At 47.8% G+C, this 21,403-nt stretch overlaps 1 protein-coding gene across 2 annotated transcripts in view; it reads right to left on the bottom strand.

Annotated features, from left to right (window-relative positions):
* Nucleotides 1–21,403, bottom strand: part of LOC124043243 (calcium-binding mitochondrial carrier protein Aralar2-like) — a 141,928-nt gene that overhangs the window by 12,220 nt on the left and 108,305 nt on the right. Inside the window, exons 14-17 of one of the 2 annotated variants that reach the window (XM_046361605.1) lie at nt 20,754–20,894; nt 16,289–16,427; nt 9,045–9,203; nt 8,848–8,938 (exon numbers count right to left, since the gene is read on the bottom strand). In XM_046361605.1, the coding sequence (XP_046217561.1) occupies nt 8,848–8,938; nt 9,045–9,203; nt 16,289–16,427; nt 20,754–20,894 (530 nt within the window). The remainder of the gene's footprint in view (nt 1–8,847; nt 8,939–9,044; nt 9,204–16,288; nt 16,428–20,753; nt 20,895–21,403) is intronic. The other variant, XM_046361606.1, reaches the window with a different exon arrangement.

Raw genomic sequence — 21,403 nt, 5'->3', positions numbered from 1 at the left:
GCTCTGTATCTCTGTAGTTTAGGACTGCTCTACATCACAGCTCTGGAGCTCTGTAGTTTAGGACTGTCCTACATCACAGCTCTGTATCTCTGTAGTTTAGGACTGCTCTACATCACAGCTCTGTATCTCTGTAGTGTAGGACTGTCCTACATCACAGCTCTGTATCTCTGTAGTTTAGGACTGCTCTACATCACAGCTCTGTATCTCTGTAGTGTAGGACTGTCCTACATCACAGCTCTGTATCTCTGTAGTTTAGGACTGCTCTACATCACAGCTCTGTATCTCTGTAGTTTAGGACTGTCCTACATCACAGCTCTGTATCTCTGTAGTTTAGGACTGCTCTACATCACAGCTCTGTATCTCTGTTGTTTAAGACTGTCCTACATCACAGCTCTGTATCTCTGTAGTTTAAGACTGTCCTACATCACAGCTCTGTATCTCTGTAGTTTAGGACTGTCCTACATCACAGCTCTGTATCCCTGTAGTTTAGGACTGCTCTACATCACAGCTCTGTATCTCTGTAGTTTAGGACTGTCCTACATCACAGCTCTGTAATCTTTGTAGTTTAGGACTGATCTACATCACATCTCTGTATCTCTGTAGTTTAGGACTGTCCTACATCACAGCTCTGGAGCTCTGTAGTTTAGGACTGTCTACATCACAGCTCTGTATCTCTGTAGTTTAGGACTGCTCTACATCACAGCTCTGTATCTCTGTAGTTTAGGACTGTCTACATCACAGCTCTGTATCTCTGTAGTTTAGGACTGCTCTACATCACAGCTCTGTATCTCTGTAGTTTAGGACTGCCTGATATCACAGCTCTGTATCTCTGTAGTTTAGGACTGCTCTACATCACAGCTCTGTATCTCTGTAGTTTAGGACTGTCCTACATCACAGCTCTGTATCTCTGTAGATTAGGACTGCCTGATATCACAGCTCTGTATCGCTGTAGTTTAGGACTGTCCTACATCACAGCTCTGGAGCTCTTTAGTTTAAGACTGTCCTACATCACAACTCTGTATCTCTGTAGTTTAGGACTGCTCTACATCACAGCTCTGTATCTCTGTAGTTTAGGACTGTCCTACATCACAGCTCTGTATCTCTGTAGTTTAGGACTGTCCTACATCACAGCGCTGTATCTCTGTAGTTTAGGACTGTCCTACATCACAGCTCTGTATCTCTGTAGTTTAGGACTGTCCTACATCACAGCTCTGTATCTCTGTAGTTTAGGACTGTCCTACATCACAGCTCTGTATCTCTGTAGTTTAGGACTGTCCTACATCACAGCTCTGTATCTCTGTAGTTTAGGAATGTCCTACCTCACAGCTCTGTATCTCTGTAGTTTAGGACTGTCCTACATCACAGCTCTGTATCTCTGTAGTTTAGGACTGTCCTACATCACAGCTCTGTATGTCTGTAGTTTAAGATTGTCCTACATCACAGCTCTGTATCTCTGTAGTTTAGGACTGTCCTACATCACAGCGCTGTATCTCTGTAGTTTAGGACTGTCCTACATCACAGCTCTGTATCTCTGTAGTTTAGGACTGTCCTACATCACAGCTCTGTATCTCTGTAGTTTAGGACTGTCCTACATCACAGCTCTGTATCTCTGTAGTTTAAGACTGTCCTACATCACAGCTCTGTATCTCTATAGTTTAAGACTGTCCTACATCACAGCTCTGTATGTCTGTAGTTTAGGACTGCTCTACATCACAGCTCTGTATCTCTGTAGTTTAGGACTGTCCTACATCACAGCTCTGTATCTATGTAGTTTAGGACTGCTCTACATCACAGCTCTGTATCTCTGTAGTTTAGGACTGCTCTACATCACAGCTCTGTAATCTCTGTAGTTTAGGACTGATCTACATCACAGCTCTGTATCTCTGTAGTTTAGGACTGCTCTACATCACAGCTCTGGAGCTCTGTAGTTTAGGACTGCTCTACATCACAGCTCTGTATCTCTGTAGTGTAGGACTGTCCTACATCACAGCTCTGTATCTCTGTAGTTTAGGACTGCTCTACATCACAGCTCTGTATCTCTGTAGTTTAGGACTGTCCTACATCACAGCTCTGTATCTCTGTAGTTTAGGACTGCTCTACATCACAGCTCTGTATCTCTGTTGTTTAAGACTGTCCTACATCACAGCTCTGTATCTCTGTAGTTTAAGACTGTCCTACATCACAGCTCTGTATCTCTGTAGTTTAGGACTGTCCTACATCACAGCTCTGTATCCCTGTAGTTTAGGACTGCTCTACATCACAGCTCTCTATCTCTGTAGTTTAGGACTGCTCTACATCACAGCTCTGTAATCTTTGTAGTTTAGGACTGATCTACATCACATCTCTGTATCTCTGTAGTTTAGGACTGTCCTACATCACAGCTCTGGAGCTCTGTAGTTTAGGACTGTCCTACATCACAGCTCTGTATCTCTGTAGTTTAGGACTGCTCTACATCACAGCTCTGTATCTCTGTAGTGTAGGACTGTCTGTCCTACATCACAGCTCTGTATCTCTGTAGTTTAGGACTGCTCTACATCACAGCTCTGTATCTCTGTAGTTTAGGACTGCCTGATATCACAGCTCTGTATCTCTGTAGTTTAGGACTGCTCTACATCACAGCTCTGTATCTCTGTAGTTTAGGACTGTCCTACATCACAGCTCTGTATCTCTGTAGATTAGGACTGCCTGATATCACAGCTCTGTATCGCTGTAGTTTAGGACTGTCCTACATCACAGCTCTGGAGCTCTTTAGTTTAAGACTGTCCTACATCACAACTCTGTATCTCTGTAGTTTAGGACTGCTCTACATCACAGCTCTGTATCTCTGTAGTTTAGGACTGTCCTACATCACAGCTCTGTATCTCTGTAGTTTAGGACTGTCCTACATCACAGCTCTGTATCTCTGTAGTTTAGGACTGTCCTACATCACAGCTCTGTATCTCTGTAGTTTAGGACTGTCCTACATCACAGCTCTGTATCTCTGTAGTTTAGGACTGTCCTACATCACAGCTCTGTATCGCTGTAGTTTAGGACTGTCCTACATCACAGCTCTGTATCTCTGTAGTTTAGGAATGTCCTACCTCACAGCTCTGTATCTCTGTAGTTTAGGACTGTCCTACATCACAGCTCTGTATCTCTGTAGTTTAGGACTGTCCTACATCACAGCTCTGTATGTCTGTAGTTTAAGATTGTCCTACATCACAGCTCTGTATCTCTGTAGTTTAGGACTGTCCTACATCACAGCGCTGTATCTCTGTAGTTTAGGACTGTCCTACATCACAGCTCTGTATCTCTGTAGTTTAGGACTGTCCTACATCACAGCGCTGTATCTCTGTAGTTTAGGACTGTCCTACATCACAGCTCTGTATCTCTGTAGTTTAAGACTGTCCTACATCACAGCTCTGTATCTCTATAGTTTAAGACTGTCCTACATCACAGCTCTGTATGTCTGTAGTTTAGGACTGCTCTACATCACAGCTCTGTATCTCTGTAGTTTAGGACTGTCCTACATCACAGCTCTGTATCTATGTAGTTTAGGACTGCTCTACATCACAGCTCTGTATCTCTGTAGTTTAGGACTGCTCTACATCACAGCTCTGTAATCTCTGTAGTTTAGGACTGATCTACATCACAGCTCTGTATCTCTGTAGTTTAGGACTGCTCTACATCACAGCTCTGGAGCTCTGTAGTTTAGGACTGTCCTACATCACAGCTCTGTATCTCTGTAGTTTAGGACTGTCCTACATCACAGCTCTGTATCTCTGTAGTTTAGGACTGTCCTACATCACAGCGCTGTATCTCTGTAGTTTAGGACTGTCCTACATCACAGCTCTGTATCTCTGTAGTTTAGGACTGTCCTACATCACAGCTCTGTATCTCTGTAGTTTAGGACTGTCCTACATCACAGCTCTGTATCGCTGTAGTTTAGGACTGTCCTACATCACAGCTCTGTATCTCTGTAGTTTAGGAATGTCCTACCTCACAGCTCTGTATCTCTGTAGTTTAGGACTGTCCTACATCACAGCTCTGTATCTCTGTAGTTTAGGACTGTCCTACATCACAGCTCTGTATGTCTGTAGTTTAAGATTGTCCTACATCACAGCTCTGTATCTCTGTAGTTTAGGACTGTCCTACATCACAGCGCTGTATCTCTGTAGTTTAGGACTGTCCTACATCACAGCTCTGTATCTCTGTAGTTTAGGACTGTCCTACATCACAGCTCTGTATCTCTGTAGTTTAGGACTGTCCTACATCACAGCTCTGTATCGCTGTAGTTTAGGACTGTCCTACATCACAGCTCTGTATCTCTGTAGTTTAGGAATGTCCTACCTCACAGCTCTGTATCTCTGTAGTTTAGGACTGTCCTACATCACAGCTCTGTATCTCTGTAGTTTAGGACTGTCCTACATCACAGCTCTGTATGTCTGTAGTTTAAGATTGTCCTACATCACAGCTCTGTATCTCTGTAGTTTAGGACTGTCCTACATCACAGCGCTGTATCTCTGTAGTTTAGGACTGTCCTACATCACAGCTCTGTATCTCTGTAGTTTAGGACTGTCCTACATCACAGCGCTGTATCTCTGTAGTTTAGGACTGTCCTACATCACAGCTCTGTATCTCTGTAGTTTAGAACTGCTCTATATCACAGCTCTGTATCTCTGTAGTTTAAGACTGTCCTACATCACAGCTCTGTATCTCTGTAGTTTAGGACTGTCCTACATCACAGCTCTGTATCTCTGTAGTTTAGGACTGTCCTACATCACAGCTCTGTATCTCTAGTTTAGGACTGTCCTACATCACAGCGCTGTATCTCTGTAGTTTAGGACTGTCCTACATCACAGCTCTGTATCTCTGTAGTTTAGGACTGTCCTACATCACAGCTCTGTATCTCTGTAGTTTAGGACTGTCCTACATCACAGCTCTGTATCGCTGTAGTTTAGGACTGTCCTACATCACAGCTCTGTATCTCTGTAGTTTAGGAATGTCCTACCTCACAGCTCTGTATCTCTGTAGTTTAGGACTGTCCTACATCACAGCTCTGTATCTCTGTAGTTTAGGACTGTCCTACATCACAGCTCTGTATGTCTGTAGTTTAAGATTGTCCTACATCACAGCTCTGTATCTCTGTAGTTTAGGACTGTCCTACATCACAGCGCTGTATCTCTGTAGTTTAGGACTGTCCTACATCACAGCTCTGTATCTCTGTAGTTTAGGACTGTCCTACATCACAGCTCTGTATCTCTGTAGTTTAGAACTGCTCTATATCACAGCTCTGTATCTCTGTAGTTTAAGACTGTCCTACATCACAGCTCTGTATCTCTGTAGTTTAGGACTGTCCTACATCACAGCTCTGTATCTCTGTAGTTTAGGACTGTCCTACATCACAGCGCTGTATCTCTGTAGTTTAGGACTGTCCTACATCACAGCTCTGTATCTCTGTAGTTTAAGACTGTCCTACATCACAGCTCTGTATCTCTATAGTTTAAGACTGTCCTACATCACAGCTCTGTATGTCTGTAGTTTAGGACTGCTCTACATCACAGCTCTGTATCTCTGTAGTTTAGGACTGTCCTACATCACAGCTCTGTATCTATGTAGTTTAGGACTGCTCTACATCACAGCTCTGTATCTCTGTAGTTTAGGACTGCTCTACATCACAGCTCTGTAATCTCTGTAGTTTAGGACTGATCTACATCACAGCTCTGTATCTCTGTAGTTTAGGACTGCTCTACATCACAGCTCTCTATCTCTGTAGTTTAGGACTGCTCTACATCACAGCTCTGGAGCTCTGTAGTTTAGGACTGCTCTACATCACAGCTCTGTAGTTTAGGACTGCTCTACATCACAGCTCTGTATCTCTGTAGTTTAGGACTGTCCTACATCACAGCGCTGTATCTCTGTAGTTTAGGACTGTCCTACATCACAGCTCTGTATCTCTGTAGTTTAGGACTGTCCTACATCACAGCGCTGTATCTCTGTAGTTTAGGACTGTCCTACATCACAGCTCTGTATCTCTGTAGTTTAGGACTGTCCTACATCACAGCGCTGTATCTCTGTAGTTTAGGACTGCCTGACATCACAGCTCTGTATCTCTGTAGTTTAGGACTGTCCTACATCACAGCTCTGTATCTCTGTAGTTTAGGACTGCTCTACCTCACAGCTCTGTATCTCTGTAGTTTAAGACTGTCCTACATCACAGCTCTGTATCTCTGTAATTTAAGACTGTCCTACATCACAGCTCTGTATCTCTGTAGTTTAGGACTGTCCTACATCACAGCTCTGTATCTCTGTAGTTTAAGACTGTCCTACATCACAGCTCTGTATCTCTGTAGTTTAAGGCTCTCCTACATCACAGCGCTGTATCTCTGTAGTTTATGACTGCTCTACATCACAGCTCTGTATCTCTGTAGTTTAAGACTGTCCTACATCACAGCTCTGTATCTCTGTAGTTTAGGACTGCTCTACATCACAGCTCTGTATCTCTGTAGTTTAGGACTGTCCTACATCACAGCTCTGTATCTCTGTAGTTTAGGACTGCTCTACATCACAGCTCTGTATCTCTGTAGTTTAAGACTGTCCTACATCACAGCTCTGTATCTCTGTAGTTTAAGACTGTCCTACATCACAGCTCTGTATCTCTGTAGTTTAAGACTGTCCTACATCACAGCTCTGTATCTCTGTAGTTTAGGACTGTCCTACATCACAGCTCTGGAGCTCTGTAGTTTAGGACTGCCTGACATCACAGCTCTGTATCTCTGTAGTTTAGGACTGCCTGACATCACAGCTCTGTATCTCTGTAGTTTAGGACTGCCTGACATCACAGCTCTGTATCTCTGTAGTTTAGGACTGCCTGACATCACAGCTCTGTATCTCTGTAGTTTAGGACTGCTCTACATCACAGCTCTGGAGCTCTGTAGTTTAGGACTGTCCTACATCACAGCTCTGTATCTCTGTAGTTTAGGACTGCTCTACATCACAGCTCTGTATCTCTGTAGTGTAGGACTGTCCTACATCACAGCTCTGTATCTCTGTAGTTTAGGACTGCTCTACATCACAGCTCTGTATCTCTGTAGTGTAGGACTGTCCTACATCACAGCTCTGTATCTCTGTAGTTTAGGACTGCTCTACATCACAGCTCTGTATCTCTGTAGTTTAGGACTGTCCTACATCACAGCTCTGTATCTCTGTAGTTTAGGACTGCTCTACATCACAGCTCTGTATCTCTGTTGTTTAAGACTGTCCTACATCACAGCTCTGTATCTCTGTAGTTTAAGACTGTCCTACATCACAGCTCTGTATCTCTGTAGTTTAGGACTGTCCTACATCACAGCTCTGTATCTCTGTAGTTTAGGACTGCTCTACATCACAGCTCTGTATCTCTGTTGTTTAAGACTGTCCTACATCACAGCTCTGTATCTCTGTAGTTTAAGACTGTCCTACATCACAGCTCTGTATCTCTGTAGTTTAGGACTGTCCTACATCACAGCTCTGTATCCCTGTAGTTTAGGACTGCTCTACATCACAGCTCTCTATCTCTGTAGTTTAGGACTGCTCTACATCACAGCTCTGTAATCTTTGTAGTTTAGGACTGATCTACATCACATCTCTGTATCTCTGTAGTTTAGGACTGTCCTACATCACAGCTCTGGAGCTCTGTAGTTTAGGACTGTCCTACATCACAGCTCTGTATCTCTGTAGTTTAGGACTGCTCTACATCACAGCTCTGTATCTCTGTAGTGTAGGACTGTCCTACATCACAGCTCTGTATCTCTGTAGTTTAGGACTGCTCTACATCACAGCTCTGTATCTCTGTAGTTTAGGACTGCCTGATATCACAGCTCTGTATCTCTGTAGTTTAGGACTGCTCTACATCACAGCTCTGTATCTCTGTAGTTTAGGACTGTCCTACATCACAGCTCTGTATCTCTGTAGATTAGGACTGCCTGATATCACAGCTCTGTATCGCTGTAGTTTAGGACTGTCCTACATCACAGCTCTGGAGCTCTTTAGTTTAAGACTGTCCTACATCACAACTCTGTATCTCTGTAGTTTAGGACTGCTCTACATCAGAGCTCTGTATCTCTGTAGTTTAGGACTGTCCTACATCACAGCTCTGTATCTCTGTAGTTTAGGACTGCTCTACATCACAGCTCTGTAGTTTAGGAAATGTCACATCAATCCCACCAAGTAATGGGTTGCGTCACAAACTGGTGACCTATTCTCTTTATAGTGCACTGCTTTTGACCAGAGCCCTATAGGAATAGGGTGCCATTGGGGATGCAGACCAAGTAAATGGTTGAAGCTAGTCACCTGATCTACTCTGAAATTATGTTGGTCTCATGGCATTTCTTGTTCCTTTGGAGACAAAGAAGTGCACCCACACGATGGGTAGCCAAGCTTTTCATTTAACCCTCTGCATGGTTTTAAACGGAAATCTATTATTTGTATAACTACACATCTCTCCCTGTGTTGAAAGGTTGCCAGTAAAGTGCTGCTAGAAATGACCATGATTTTGTATCACACAGCAATAGTCAGTAGAAGCTATTATTCCCGACTGGACCATTCTGGCATTTAGGTTTTTGGATTTCTCAGTCTTATTGTGTGATCCCTGAATTTCATCAGCAAGACTGAGCACTCAATTCTAATATCCGACATGACATCACGACCCTTATTCATGAGGTGTCTCAGAGTAAGAGTGCTGATATAGAATCTTATTAATTGAATAATAAATAAGATTATATGGATGGGGGAGTGGATCCTAGATCAGCCCTCCTATGCTGAGACATTTTATGAATACGGGCCAGGCTCATGTCATTCAGATGAGGAGAGGGAGGAGTTCTGACTTACTGTCCGCCGAAGTCCACGTAGAACCACCTCTGCAGGAGTTCATAGGTCACCAGGGTGACCCCAAACTGAGGTGAGGACCGGAACACTCGGGCTACAGTGAAAAACCACAACTCTCAATAACACTATTTCACTATTACACTACTGTGCCATTTATATCACATCATCATCATCAGATATTAAAACAGATGGGGTGATACCTCCTGCTCCTTTCCAGAAGGCCCGTGGTCCCTCCTCCTTCAGAATCTTCCAGAAACAGTCAACGAGGCCACTATACGTGGTCTGGCCAGCACGGGCCGCCACTTGTAGCCTGGTCTTGATAACATCGGCTGGGGTCACCAGGGAGGCCGCGGGCATACCTAAGGAGAGAACACCTCACTCAGCACTTGTTAGCACTGTAGTGGTTCTGTGTTTGTACTGTGTTAGTACCTACATCAGTGTTAGTACTGTCTGTGAATGTAGTGGTTCTGTTATCCTGCATCAGTCTCCATGTTGTCTGTGAATGTAGTGGTTCTGTTATCCTGCATCAGTCTCCATGTTGTCTGTGAATGTAGTGGTTCTGTTATCCTGCATCAGTGTTAGTACTGTCTATGAATGTAGTGGTTCTGTTATCCTGCATCAGTGTTAGTACTGTCTGTGAATGTAGTGGTTCTGTTATCCTGCATCAGTCTCCGTAATGTCTGTGAATGTAGTGGTTCTGTTATCCTGCATCTGTGTTAGTACTGTCTGTGAATGTAGTGGTTCTGTTATCCTGCATCAGTGTTAGTACTGTCTGTGAATGTAGTTGTTCTGTTATCCTGCATAAATCCTGCATCAGTCAATCTGAATGTATATGTTTCTACTGTTGGGTTATACAAAGGTCGTACTTTAACCCGTTATACAAAGGTCATACTGGAGCCCGTTATACAAAGGTCGTACTGGAGCCCGTTATACAAAGGTCGTACTTTAACCCGTTATACAAAGGTCGTACTTTAACCCGTTATACAAAGGTCATACTGGAGCCCGTTATACAAAGGTCATACTGGAGCCCGTTATACAAAGGTCGTACTTTAACCCGTTATACAAAGGTCGTACTTTAACCCGTTATACAAAGGTCATACTGGAGCCCGTTATACAAAGGTCGTACTTTAACCCGTTTTACAAAGGTCATACTGGAGCCCGTTATACAAAGGTCGTACTTTAACCCGTTATACAAAGGTTGTACTTTAACCCGTTATACAAAGGTCATACTGGAGCCCGTTATACAAAGGTCGTACTTTAACCCGTTTTACAAAGGTCATACTGGAGCCCGTTATACAAAGGTCGTACTTTAACCCGTTATACAAAGGTTGTACTTTAACCCGTTATACAAAGGTGATACTTTAACCCGTTATACAAAGGTCGTACTTTAACCCGTTATACAAAGGTCGTACTTTAACCCGTTATACAAAGGTGATACTTTAACCCGTTATACAAAGGTCATACTTTAACCCGTTGCACTGTGTACTCCATGTACACTACTGTTCAAAAGTTTGGAGCCACTTAGAAATGTTCTTATTTTTGAAAGAAAAGCTCATTTTTTGTCCATTAAACATCAAATTGATCCGAAATACAGTGTAGACATTATTAATGTTGTAAATGACTGTTGTGGCTGGAAACGGCAGATTTTGTTATGGAATATCTACATAGGTGTACAAGGGCCCATTACAGGAACCATCACTCCTGTGTTCCAACGGCACGTTGTGTTAGCTAATCCAAGTTTATCAATTTAAAAGGCTAATTGATCATTAGACAACCCTTTTGCAATTATGTTAGGACAGCTGAAAAATGTTGCAAAGAAAAAGCCATATCTCAGACTGGCCAATAAAAAGAAAAGATTAAGATGGGCACAAGAACACAGACACTGGACAGAGGAACTCTGCCTAGAAGGCCAGCATCCCGGAGTCACCTCCTTACTGTTGACGTGGAGACTGGTGTTTTGTGGGTACTATTTAATGAAGTTGCCAGTTGAGGACTTGTGAGGTATCTGTTTCTCAAACTAGACACTCTAATGTACTTGTCCTCTTGCTCAGTTGTTCACTGAGGCCTCCCTCTCCTCTTTCTATTCTGGTTAGGGCCAGTTTGCGCTGTTCTGCGAAGGGAGTAGTACACAGTGTCGTACAAGAGCTTCAGTTTCTTGGCAATTTCTCACATGGAGTAGCCTTCATTTCTCAGAACTAGAATAGACTGACGAGTTCCAGAAGAAAGTCCTTTGTTTCTGGACATTTTGAGCCTGTAATCAAACCCGCAAATGCTGATGTTTCAGATACTCAACTAGTCTGAAGAAGGACAGTTTTATTGCCTCTTTAATAAGCACAACTTTTTACAGCTGCGCTAACATAATAGCAAAAGGGTTTTCAAATGATCAATTAGCCTTTTATGATAAAAATGCTAAACTTGGATTAGCTAACACAACGTGCCATTGGAACACAGGAATGATGGTTGCTGATAATGGGTCTCTGTACGCCTATGTAGATATTCCATTAAAAATCAGCCGTTTCCAGCTACAATAGTCATTTACAACATTAACAATGTCTACACTATATTTTTGATCAATTTGATGTTATTGTAATGGACAAAAAATGTGCTTTTCTTTCAAAAACAAGGACATTTCTAAGTGACCCCAAACCTTTGAAGGGTAGTGTACATCATGTGTATGACCAATAAACAAACTGGAACTCTCAATGAGATTTTTATCTCACTCCTCTTGTCTACGTTTGTACTTGTTTCAAAACATCATTATATCCTACTTTTATTTGAGCCTTTGGTCATCTGAATGAGGACCAGTCATGTAAAACTACTCTCTTGATCCTTCCCACAGAAAGTTGTGTACGATCAGAAAAATACATTAGAAAACTCCATTGCCTCTGCTATGTAATGTTCATGGTTTTCTCCTGCAATGGGCAGACAATACGAGGTAATGAGATGGACACACAAAAGCTTCCCACGTGCCAGTGACTGGTGACTGGGGGCCCCATGCGGGCAGCCCTCTCCAGCCACTTCAACCATGAATGGCATCAATCATCAATGGCTGCTTTTGACCGCCACGCACAGTCATTACCATCACCGGCCTCTTCACCAGCTAGTCACACAGGCTACACGTCTTCAAACTAAACGAGCCATTCAATTCAACCACTGATCAACTCGCTCACTGCAAATGTGACCGAACTGGAAAGACCACCTGCACTGATATCCTTCACATGAGAGGGCGGGAGATGAGAGGAGAGGAGAGGAGAGGAGGGGGGAGGAGAGGAGAGGAGAGGTGAGGAGAGGAGGGGGGGGAGGAGGGGAGAGGTGAGGAGAGGAGGGGGAGGAGAGGAGGGGGGAGGAGGGGAGAGAAGATGAGGGGAGAGCAGAGGAGGGGAGGGGAAGGGAGAGGAGGGTAGTGAAGTGGGGAGGAGGGGAGAGGAGAGGAGGGGGGAGGAGAGGAGGGAGGAGGGGAGAGAAGAGGAGGGGAGAGCAGAGGAGGGGAGAGGAAGGAGAGGAGGGTGGTGAAGGGGGAGGAGGGGAGGGGAGAGGAGTGGGGGAGAGGAGAGGTGAGGAGAGGAGGGGGGAGGAGAGGAGGGAGGAGGGGAGAGAAGAGGAGGGGAGAGGAAGGAGAGGAGGGTAGTGAAGGGGGAGGAGGGGAGGGGAGAGGAGAGGAGTGGGGGAGAGGAGGCGAGAGGTGAGGAGAGGAGGGAGGAGGGGGGAGCAGAGGAGGGGAGAGGAAGGAGAGGAGGGTAGTGAAGGGGGAGGAGGGGAGGGGAGAGGAGTGGGGGAGAGGAGGGGAGAGGAGAGAAGAGGAGAGGGGAGAGGAGAGGAGGGGGAGAGGAGGGGAGAGGAGTGGAGGGGGAGAGGAGGGGAGAGGGGAGGACAGGAGGGGAGAGGAGAGGAGGGGGAAGAGAGGAGAGGAGGGGGAAGAGAGGAGAGGAGGGGAGAGGGGAGGACAGGAGGGGAGAGGAGTGGAGAGGAAGAGGGAGGAGAGGAGGGTAGTGAAGGGGAGAGGAGTGTAGAAGAAAGGGGAGGAGGGTAGTGAAGGGGGGAGGAGCGGAGATGAGTGTATAAGAAAGGGGAGGAGGGGAGGGAAAGAGAGAAGAGAGGAGAACTCAACTAGTTTCAGAGCACATTCAAAGTGCTAAGGAGACTCAGAGAAGCACCTCAAAACACAGGAACATAGTCTTAAATCTCCCTCTCAAAGCTACCTCAGAAAGTCTATTCCTCTACAGCCAGAGAGAGAGCAGGAGGAGGAGGAACTGGGAGATAACCAGCTCTGCAGTATGTTCTGGGATCAGGGGGTCTATATAACGCAGCCCAAACTGAGTGTGTAGTCACATTTCTTGAGCCGACAAAAAAAGCGTTAATTGCTAAAAAAGCTTAATCCGTTGGTAAATATAGAAAGGATTGATAAATACTATGAGCAAATGAAAAATCATAAACTGCATTTCAGGTTTCTAAACTAGCTCCCGGACCCGGTCGAAGGAATTGCCAAAATAAAAGGAAGGGGGAGATTGGGAGTAGGAATGTCTTTTTAGATTTATATGGCTTTTCCATGTACTGTAGCGCCATGATCGCTGCTCACTCAGCGCTGAAGAGCAGAACTACAGCACTGACCGACATATCCCTCACGATTCAAAATAAATATCAACCCTTTTCTTTTGACGTTCCAAACCACCCTGGCTTGGCTTCTGCACTCGCCTTCTTATACGCTGTTTTCTTTAAGATAAACCCACTCAAATAAAAATATTCTACCTACAGACTCGCTCCAGATCATAGTTTTAAGCAGGAAGAGGAGACAGAGACCTGGAAGACTGTGGATCAAAACTGTCTTTCCTCCGGGTTGCCAGTATTGTGACATCTGTTGATGGGTTAGGGTTAGGGTTATGGGTTAGGGTTAGGGTTACACAGCTCCTCATCCTCCCTCAGCGCCTTTACTCTTAACACGCCTAACACACAGGCTGCCTCTCAACAAGCACCCTATTCCCTATATAGTGCACTACTTTTGACCAAAATGCCAAAAGTACTACTGGCCATGGTCAAAAGTAGGGCACTATATAGGGAACAGGGTGGCAGTTGGGACAGAGCTTAGGCTGCCAGTTCCTATATGTTAGCACAGGATAGTCTCCCATCCTATCGAAACCCTGTTGGCAGGCAGGCGGTTGGTCTCTCTGGGCTCTGTCTGTTCACTCAGCGCTTAGCTCCAAACCCCAACCTCCAGCCAATCGCTGAGCACTCTAATTAGGGACGACCACGATGGAGCCTGCGGTCGCCGGTGGCTACTGGGGTCTTAGGCCTGGAGCCGGGAAGCTGGGAGGGATAGAGGAATGGGAAGAGAGGGATGGAAGGAGGGAGGGAGGGGGAGGAATGGAGAATGGAGGGATGGATGGAGGGAGGGATAGAGGAATGGGGAATGGAGGGATGGATGGAGGGTGGGATAGAGGAATGGAGAATGGAGGGATGGATGGAGGGAGGGATAGAGGAATGCCTACGGAGCTGTGAGGGGAACGGCACCTCAGTACCTCCAGGCTCTGATCAGGCCCTACACCCAAACAAGGGCACTGCGTTCATCCACCTCTGGCCTGCTCGCCTCCCTACCACTGAGGAAGTACAGCTCCCGCTCAGCCCAGTCAAAACTGTTCGCTGCCCTGGCCCCCCAATGGTGGAACAAACTCCCTCACGACGCCAGGACAGCGGAGTCAATCACCACCTTCCGGAGACACCTGAAACCCCACCTCTTTAAGGAATACCTAGGATAGGTTAAGTAATCCCTCTCACCCCACCCCCCCTAAGTTTTAGATGCACTATTGTTAAGTGACTGTCCCACTGGATGTCATAAGGTGAATGCACCAATTTGTAAGTCGCTCTGGATAAGAGCGTCTGCTAAATGACTTAAATGTAAATGTAAATGAATGGGGAATGGAGGGATGGATGGAGGGTGGGATAGAGGAATGGAGAATGGAGGGATGGATGGGGGGTGGGAGGGAGGGATAGAGGAATGGGGAATGGAAGGATGGATGGAGGGTGGAATAGAGGAATGGAGAATGGATGGATGGAGGGTGGGATAGAGGAAGGGAGAATAGAGGGATGGATGGAGGGTGGGATAGAGGAATGGAGAATGGAGGGATGGATGGAGGGAGGGATAGAGGAATGGAGAATGGAGGGATAGATGGAGGGTGGGATAGAGGAATGGAGAATGGAGGGATGGATGGAGGGAGGGATAGAGGAATGGAGAATGGAGGGATGGATGGAGGGTGGGATAGAGAAATGGAGAATGGAGGGATGGATGGAGGGTGGGATAGAGAAATGGAGAATGGAGGGATGGAGGGTGGGATAGAGAAATGGAGAATGGAGGGATGGATGGAGGGTGGGAGGGAGGGATAGAGGAATGGGGAATGGAGAATGGAAGGATGGATGGAGGGTGGGATAGAGGAATGGAGAATGGAGGGTGGGATAGAGGAATGGAGAATAGAGGGATGGATGGGGGAAAGAAAGGGGTGGAGGCTGGGGAATGGAGGAAAGGAGGGATGGGGAGGGGCAAGGATAGGGGGATAGAGGCTAGGAGGGAAGGAGGTTAGAGGGATGGAGCTGGGGTCTTGGGTCTGAGGCCGGGTTCCATGTGGTGGCTCACCGCCCACCAGGAATGCCCACGCTTGGTTTTCTGCTTCCTCAAGAATGGTTCCTTATTAAGCTTGCGCTAGTAACAAAACAACATTTTAACAGTATTGTATTTTTATCTGAATCATCATCTTCTGATCATTAATGACCAATATGGTTGGATGTGTGTATAATGTATACAGTTTATTTATCATATAGGCTGAGAGAGAGCAAGATGAGAGAGAGAGAGAGAGAGAGAGAGAGAGAGAGAGAGAGAGAGAGAGAGAGAGAGGAGAGAGAGAGAGAGAGAGAGAGAGAGAGAGAGAGAGAGAGAGAGAGAGAGAAAAGAGAGAGAAAGGGAGAGACTGAGAGAGACTGAGAGAGAGAGAGAGAGAGAGAGAGAGAGAGAGAGAGAGAGAGAGAGAGAGAGAGAGAGAGAGAGAGAGAGAGAGAGAGAGGGAGAAAGGGAGAGAGAGAGAGAGAGAGAGAGAGAGAGAGAGAGAGAGAGAGAGAGAGAGAGAGAGAGAGAGAGAGAGAGAAAGGGAGAGAGAAGGAGAGAGACTGAGAGAGACTGAGAGAGAGAGAGAGAGAGAGAGAGAGGGAGAGAGAAGGGGAGAGACTGAGAGAGACTGAGAGAGACAGACAGAAAATAAACCAGGGAGAGAAAAAATAACTCTTCGAAAAAAGGGTTCCAAAAGGTAGAACTGTTTCTACCTGGAACTAAAAGACTTCTACCTGGAACTAAAATACTTCTACCTGCAACTAAAAAGCGTTCTATGAGGACAGCAAAGAACACTTTAAGGTTCTTAGAGTGTAAGAACGAGGTTCTGAGCCACAGTGTTGCATGGTATCTTACCTGCTATGGCCCCTGAAAACAGCAGCTTGCCCGGTCCGATCCTCCCATCCTCATCACTCATGTAGGTCTTGACGTGAGCATAGCAGGGGAAGTAGATGGCTGAAAAGGGGATGTCTCGCAGGAAACAGGCTTTGGCTCCCTGTGGATGGTGTAGCGAGAAAGAAGAGACCAATGGGTGAGGAAAGAGGGGAGGGCGGGGGGGTTGAGAGGTGGGGAGGACAGAGAAACAAGAAGGGAGGGAGAGAGAGATAGAGGGACAGGGAGAGAGATGGAGGGAGGGAGGGACAGGGGAGGGAGGGACAGGGAGAGGGAGGGAGGGACAGGGAGAGAGATGGAGGGAGGGACAGAGGGAGGGACAGGGAGGGAGGGACAGGGAGAGAGATGGAGGGAGGGACAGGGAGAGAGATGGAGGGAGGGACAGAGGGAGGGAGGGACAGGGAGAGATGGAGGGAGGGACAGAGGGAGGGACAGAGAGGGAGGGAGGGAGGGACAGAGGGAGGGAGGGACAGGGAGAGAGATGGAGGGAGAGAGATGGAGGGAGGGACAGGGAGAGAGATGGAGGGAGGGACAGAGGGAGGGAGGGACAGGGAGAGAGATGGATGGAGGGGAGTGACAGGGAGGGAGGGAGGGAGGGAGGGAGGGGGAGGGAGGGAGGGAGGGAGGGAGGGAGGGAGGGAGGGAGGGAGGGAGGGAGGGAGGGAGGGAGGGGGAGGGAGGGAGGTGTACTCTGACCATATGACATGTCCAGGGAAAACTCTAGGCCCTACACTACAACTCATCACCTCTCCTCACTTCTCATCTCCATTTGGCTGCCAGTTTATATACATGAGGCAAGAGAGAGAGATAGAGAGAGGGATAGAGAGAGAGGGAGGGAGAGGGATAGAGAGAGAGGGAGGGAGATGGATAGAGAGAGGGAGAATGAGGGATAAAGAGAGAGATAGAGAGAGAGGGAGGGAGAGGGATAGGAAGAGAGAGATAGAGAGAGGGAGGGGATAGGGAGAGAGAGAGATCAGGGAAAGAGGAGGAAGATTGCCTCTCTCCATCACCGTAAAGAAAGCCATATCTTCAACCAGATTACGTTTCATCTTATTCCCCTCCTTGGCTGCCATCCAGGTGAGGTTGGGGAAGGGGAAGAGAAAACGACGGCCCTCCCTTCAACAGAGCAGTTTAAAGCCAAGGTTGGATCCCAAATGGCACCCTATTGGCACTATACAGGGAATTGGCTGCCATTTGGGACCAGGAAAAGTTATCCTATAAAAACAGGCTTCATTTAACTGCTGGGGTTAATCCTACCACTCATCCACAGCGTACACAGATACCTTACTGTATGGTATCTCATCTTTCCTCAAGTGCTTTGCTTCTTTCTCCCCTCCCCTGCCCTGTCCTGTCCTGTCCTGCCTGCCTGCCATCCCCTGCCCTGTCCTGCCTGCCATCCTCTACCCTGCCTGCCATCCCCTGCCCTGTCCTGTCCTGACTGCCATCCCCTGCCCTGCCCTGACCTGTCCTGTCCTGCCTGCCTGCCATCCCCTGCCCTGTCCTGCCTGCCATCCCCTACCCTGTCCTGCCTGCCATCCCCTGCCCTACCCTGTCCTGCCTGCCATCCCCTGCCCTGCCCTGTCCTGTCCTGCCTGCCTGCCATCTCCTGCCCTGCCCTGTCCTGTCCTGCCTGCCTGCCTGCCATCTCCTGCCCTGTCCTGCCTGCCATCCTCTACCCTGCCTGCCATCCCCTACCCTGCCTGCCCTGTCCTGCCTGCCATCCCCTGCCCTGTCCTGTCCTGTCCTGCCTGCCTGCCCTGCCCTGCCCTGCCCTGCCCTGCCCTGTCCTGTCTTGCCTGCCCTGTCCTGCCTGCCATCCCCTACCCTGCCTGCCCTGTCCTGCCTGCCCTGTCCTGCCTGCCATCCCCTACCCTACCTGCCCTGTCCTGTCCTGCCTGCCCTGTCCTGCCTGCCATCCCCTGCCCTGTCCTACCTGCCATCCCCGACCCTACCTGCCCTGTCCTGCCTGCCCTGTCCTGCCTACCCTGTCCTGCCTGCCATCCCCTACCGTGCCTGCCCTGTCCTGCCTGCCCTGTCCTGCCTGCCATCCCCTACCCTGCCTGCCATCCCCTACCCTGCCTGCCCTGTCCTGCCTGCCATCCCCTACCCTGCCTGCCATCCCCTACCCTGCCTGCCATCCCCTACCCTGCCTGCCCTGTCCTGCCTGCCATCCCCTACCCTGCCTGCCATCCCCTACCCTGCCTGCCCTGTCCTGCCTGCCATCCCCTACCCTGCCTGCCATCCCCTACCCTGCCTGCCCTGTCCAGCCTGCCATGTCCTGCCTGCCTGCCATCCCCTACCCTGCCTGCCATCCCCTACCCTGCCTGCCATGCCCTGTCCTGCCTGCCATCCCCTACCCTGCCTGCCATCTCCTACCCTGCCTGCCATGCCCTGTCCTGCCTGCCATCCCTTACCCTGCCTGCCATCCCCTACCCTGCCTGCCCTGTCCTGCCTGCCTGCCATCCCCTACCCTGCCTGCCATGCCCTGTCCTGCCTTCCATCCCCTACCCTGCCTGCCACCCCCTACCCTGTTTGCCCTGTCCAGCCTGCCCTTCCCTGCCTGCCCTGTCCTGTCCTGTCCTGTGCCTACCCTACCCTGCCCTGCCCTGCCCTGCCCTGCCCTGCCCTGCCCTGCCCTGCCCTGCCAGACTGTGTGCCGAAAATTTGCCAATAGTATCGCCAAGGCCCTGGTTCACAATCACACACAGACAGTACGGCAGTACAGGCCTAGTACTGTTTAAATACATGGAGGTGTAGGCCAGGGTTCACAACAGGTGGCAGGAGGATCAAAACTAGCCTGCAAGCCTGCCCACCAAAGTTTTTTTAGTGAAGAAATTATAATAACAAAAGGATTTTCATTTTTTTTGTCAGAAAAGATCAACAGAAATTCAGCAAAAAATGTGTGTAATTTAGGAATGAAAAAAAGAGAGAATAAAACAAGAAATGTGATCGTGTCTCCGCTCTGTTAAAAATCGCCCTGAGGCGGATTGCCTACCCTGGTGTAGGTTGACATAATACGTGTGTCTCCTTCTGTTTATGGCTTTGAAAGAGGGATTGTGCATTGTGCATAAAGTATGATTGACTGTGAGTACTGTGAGTACTGGAGTACATACAAGTATGTGTTTATATGAGTGAATAGGTTTGTCTTGATAAATACTGCACTGCAGACACAGCAATACCATACATGTGATAGGATCATAGTTGGAGTTCTCACTGTGAACAGTGGTGGCACTAGCGCATCAGCCAGTCAGTCAGTCAGTCAGTTCCTCCAGCAGCAGAGCGGAGGTAGGTAGCAGGGAGAGGCAGAAAGAGGCTGAGGGGCAGGGTAATTAGCCTGACAAAGGGTGCTCTGTGCCTGGGCACAGCCCTGAGGAGCCAACCCGTCTGGGACTCACAGGCTGGAGCCTGTCTGGGCCCTCCCGGCCCTCCTGCTTCTCTCTCAATGCACATTGTCTCAGCAGGAGGACAGGAGACACAGAGGGAGACAGGGGAGGCACCACTACCGTCATACCGGATTCAGCATTCTCATACATACGACGGAGCAGACATACTGTAGACACACGCACACACAGACACACACACACACAGACACACACACGCGCACACACACACGGACAAACACATACAAGTGGAGGCATCAGGTTCAGCACTCTCTCTCACACACACACACACACACACACACACACACACACACACACACACACACACACACACACACACACACACACACACACACACACACACACACACACACACACGCACACGCACACGCACACACACACACACACGCACACACACTGATTGACAAACACAAAAGACTAACATGGGACGAACCTGGGAAGACATAGAACTGAAACTTTGCTAAGAAAAGAGAAAGGGTTAGAATCTGCAGGCTCTGGATGAAGTAACCTTGAGCTGTCATTTAAGTCATTTAAATCAAACCCAAAGAAGTTTTAACACCCACAGCTTTAATGAGAGATAAAAGACTAAATCAGAACTCTCTAAAATGCTTCATGGATCAACGACACTGGTCATCGGTTCCCTTCTAAAAACCAACCTCTCCATAATGAGAATGACCCACCGTAGTTCTAAAAAAAAGCCAATAATAGCACCTGCCAGATCTGAAATCCCCGTCCAACAGTCCCTTGAAAACAAAATGCAGAGCCCCTCTACCAACCTGAGTCAATGGTATTCAGTCCATTATTACCCTGGCCATTGTTACAAAGTTAGCTTACGTTGTTTATATCTTAATCTCAGCCATGCTCCCTGCTACCTGGCCCTGGGGGGCCCTACAGTCCACAGTCCCTCATAGGCCCTCACTAGCAATCTATACCTGATTCAGCTGCTATTGTAGCTGAGGGGTTAAGTACAGCTGTGTCCTGATTGTCCCTGTCTTTGAATTCAGTCCTAGGTGTACAGAAGGATCTACCTTATAGAGGCCAAAGAAGCCCAAGTCCTTGATGACAGATATGGCGCTGACGCGGGGGCCGGTGGTGATCTCTCCAGCCACCTGCAGGCGGATCTTCACGATCTCCAGAGGGTTGGTAAAGATCACCTGCGATCCACCCGCCTGGACGACACACACACACACACACACACACACACACACACACACACACACACACACACACACACACACACACACACACACACACACACACACACACACACACACACACACACACACACACACACACACACACACACACACACACACACACACACACACAGTGGGGAAAGGATTTACAGTATTAGATAAGTGTTTTATTAATCTTTTTGCCAATAGTATCGCACACACAATGGGCTGTAAGTGACCACTGTAGCTAGGTGACGGAGTCACACATCAGCTTACACTGATGGCGCCCTGATAGGCACCTCACAGGTCTGACTGATGTCATTCACACACAGAACAGTTCAATAGGCTACACTGGCAGTGACAGATGTTCACTGTAGACAGGCTGCTAGGTCTGTCAGTGATAGATGTTCACTGTAGACAGGCTGCTAGGTCTGTCAGTGATAGATGTTCACTGTAGACAGGCTGCTAGGTCTGTCAGTGATAGATGTTCACTGTAGACAGGC

Source organism: Oncorhynchus gorbuscha, linkage group LG09, assembly GCF_021184085.1.
Source record: "Oncorhynchus gorbuscha isolate QuinsamMale2020 ecotype Even-year linkage group LG09, OgorEven_v1.0, whole genome shotgun sequence".
In the NCBI taxonomy this organism is placed as follows: Eukaryota; Metazoa; Chordata; class Actinopteri; order Salmoniformes; family Salmonidae; genus Oncorhynchus; species Oncorhynchus gorbuscha.
Note: the sequence above shows the minus strand (reverse complement) of the source record. Positions and strands in the feature narration are given on the sequence as shown.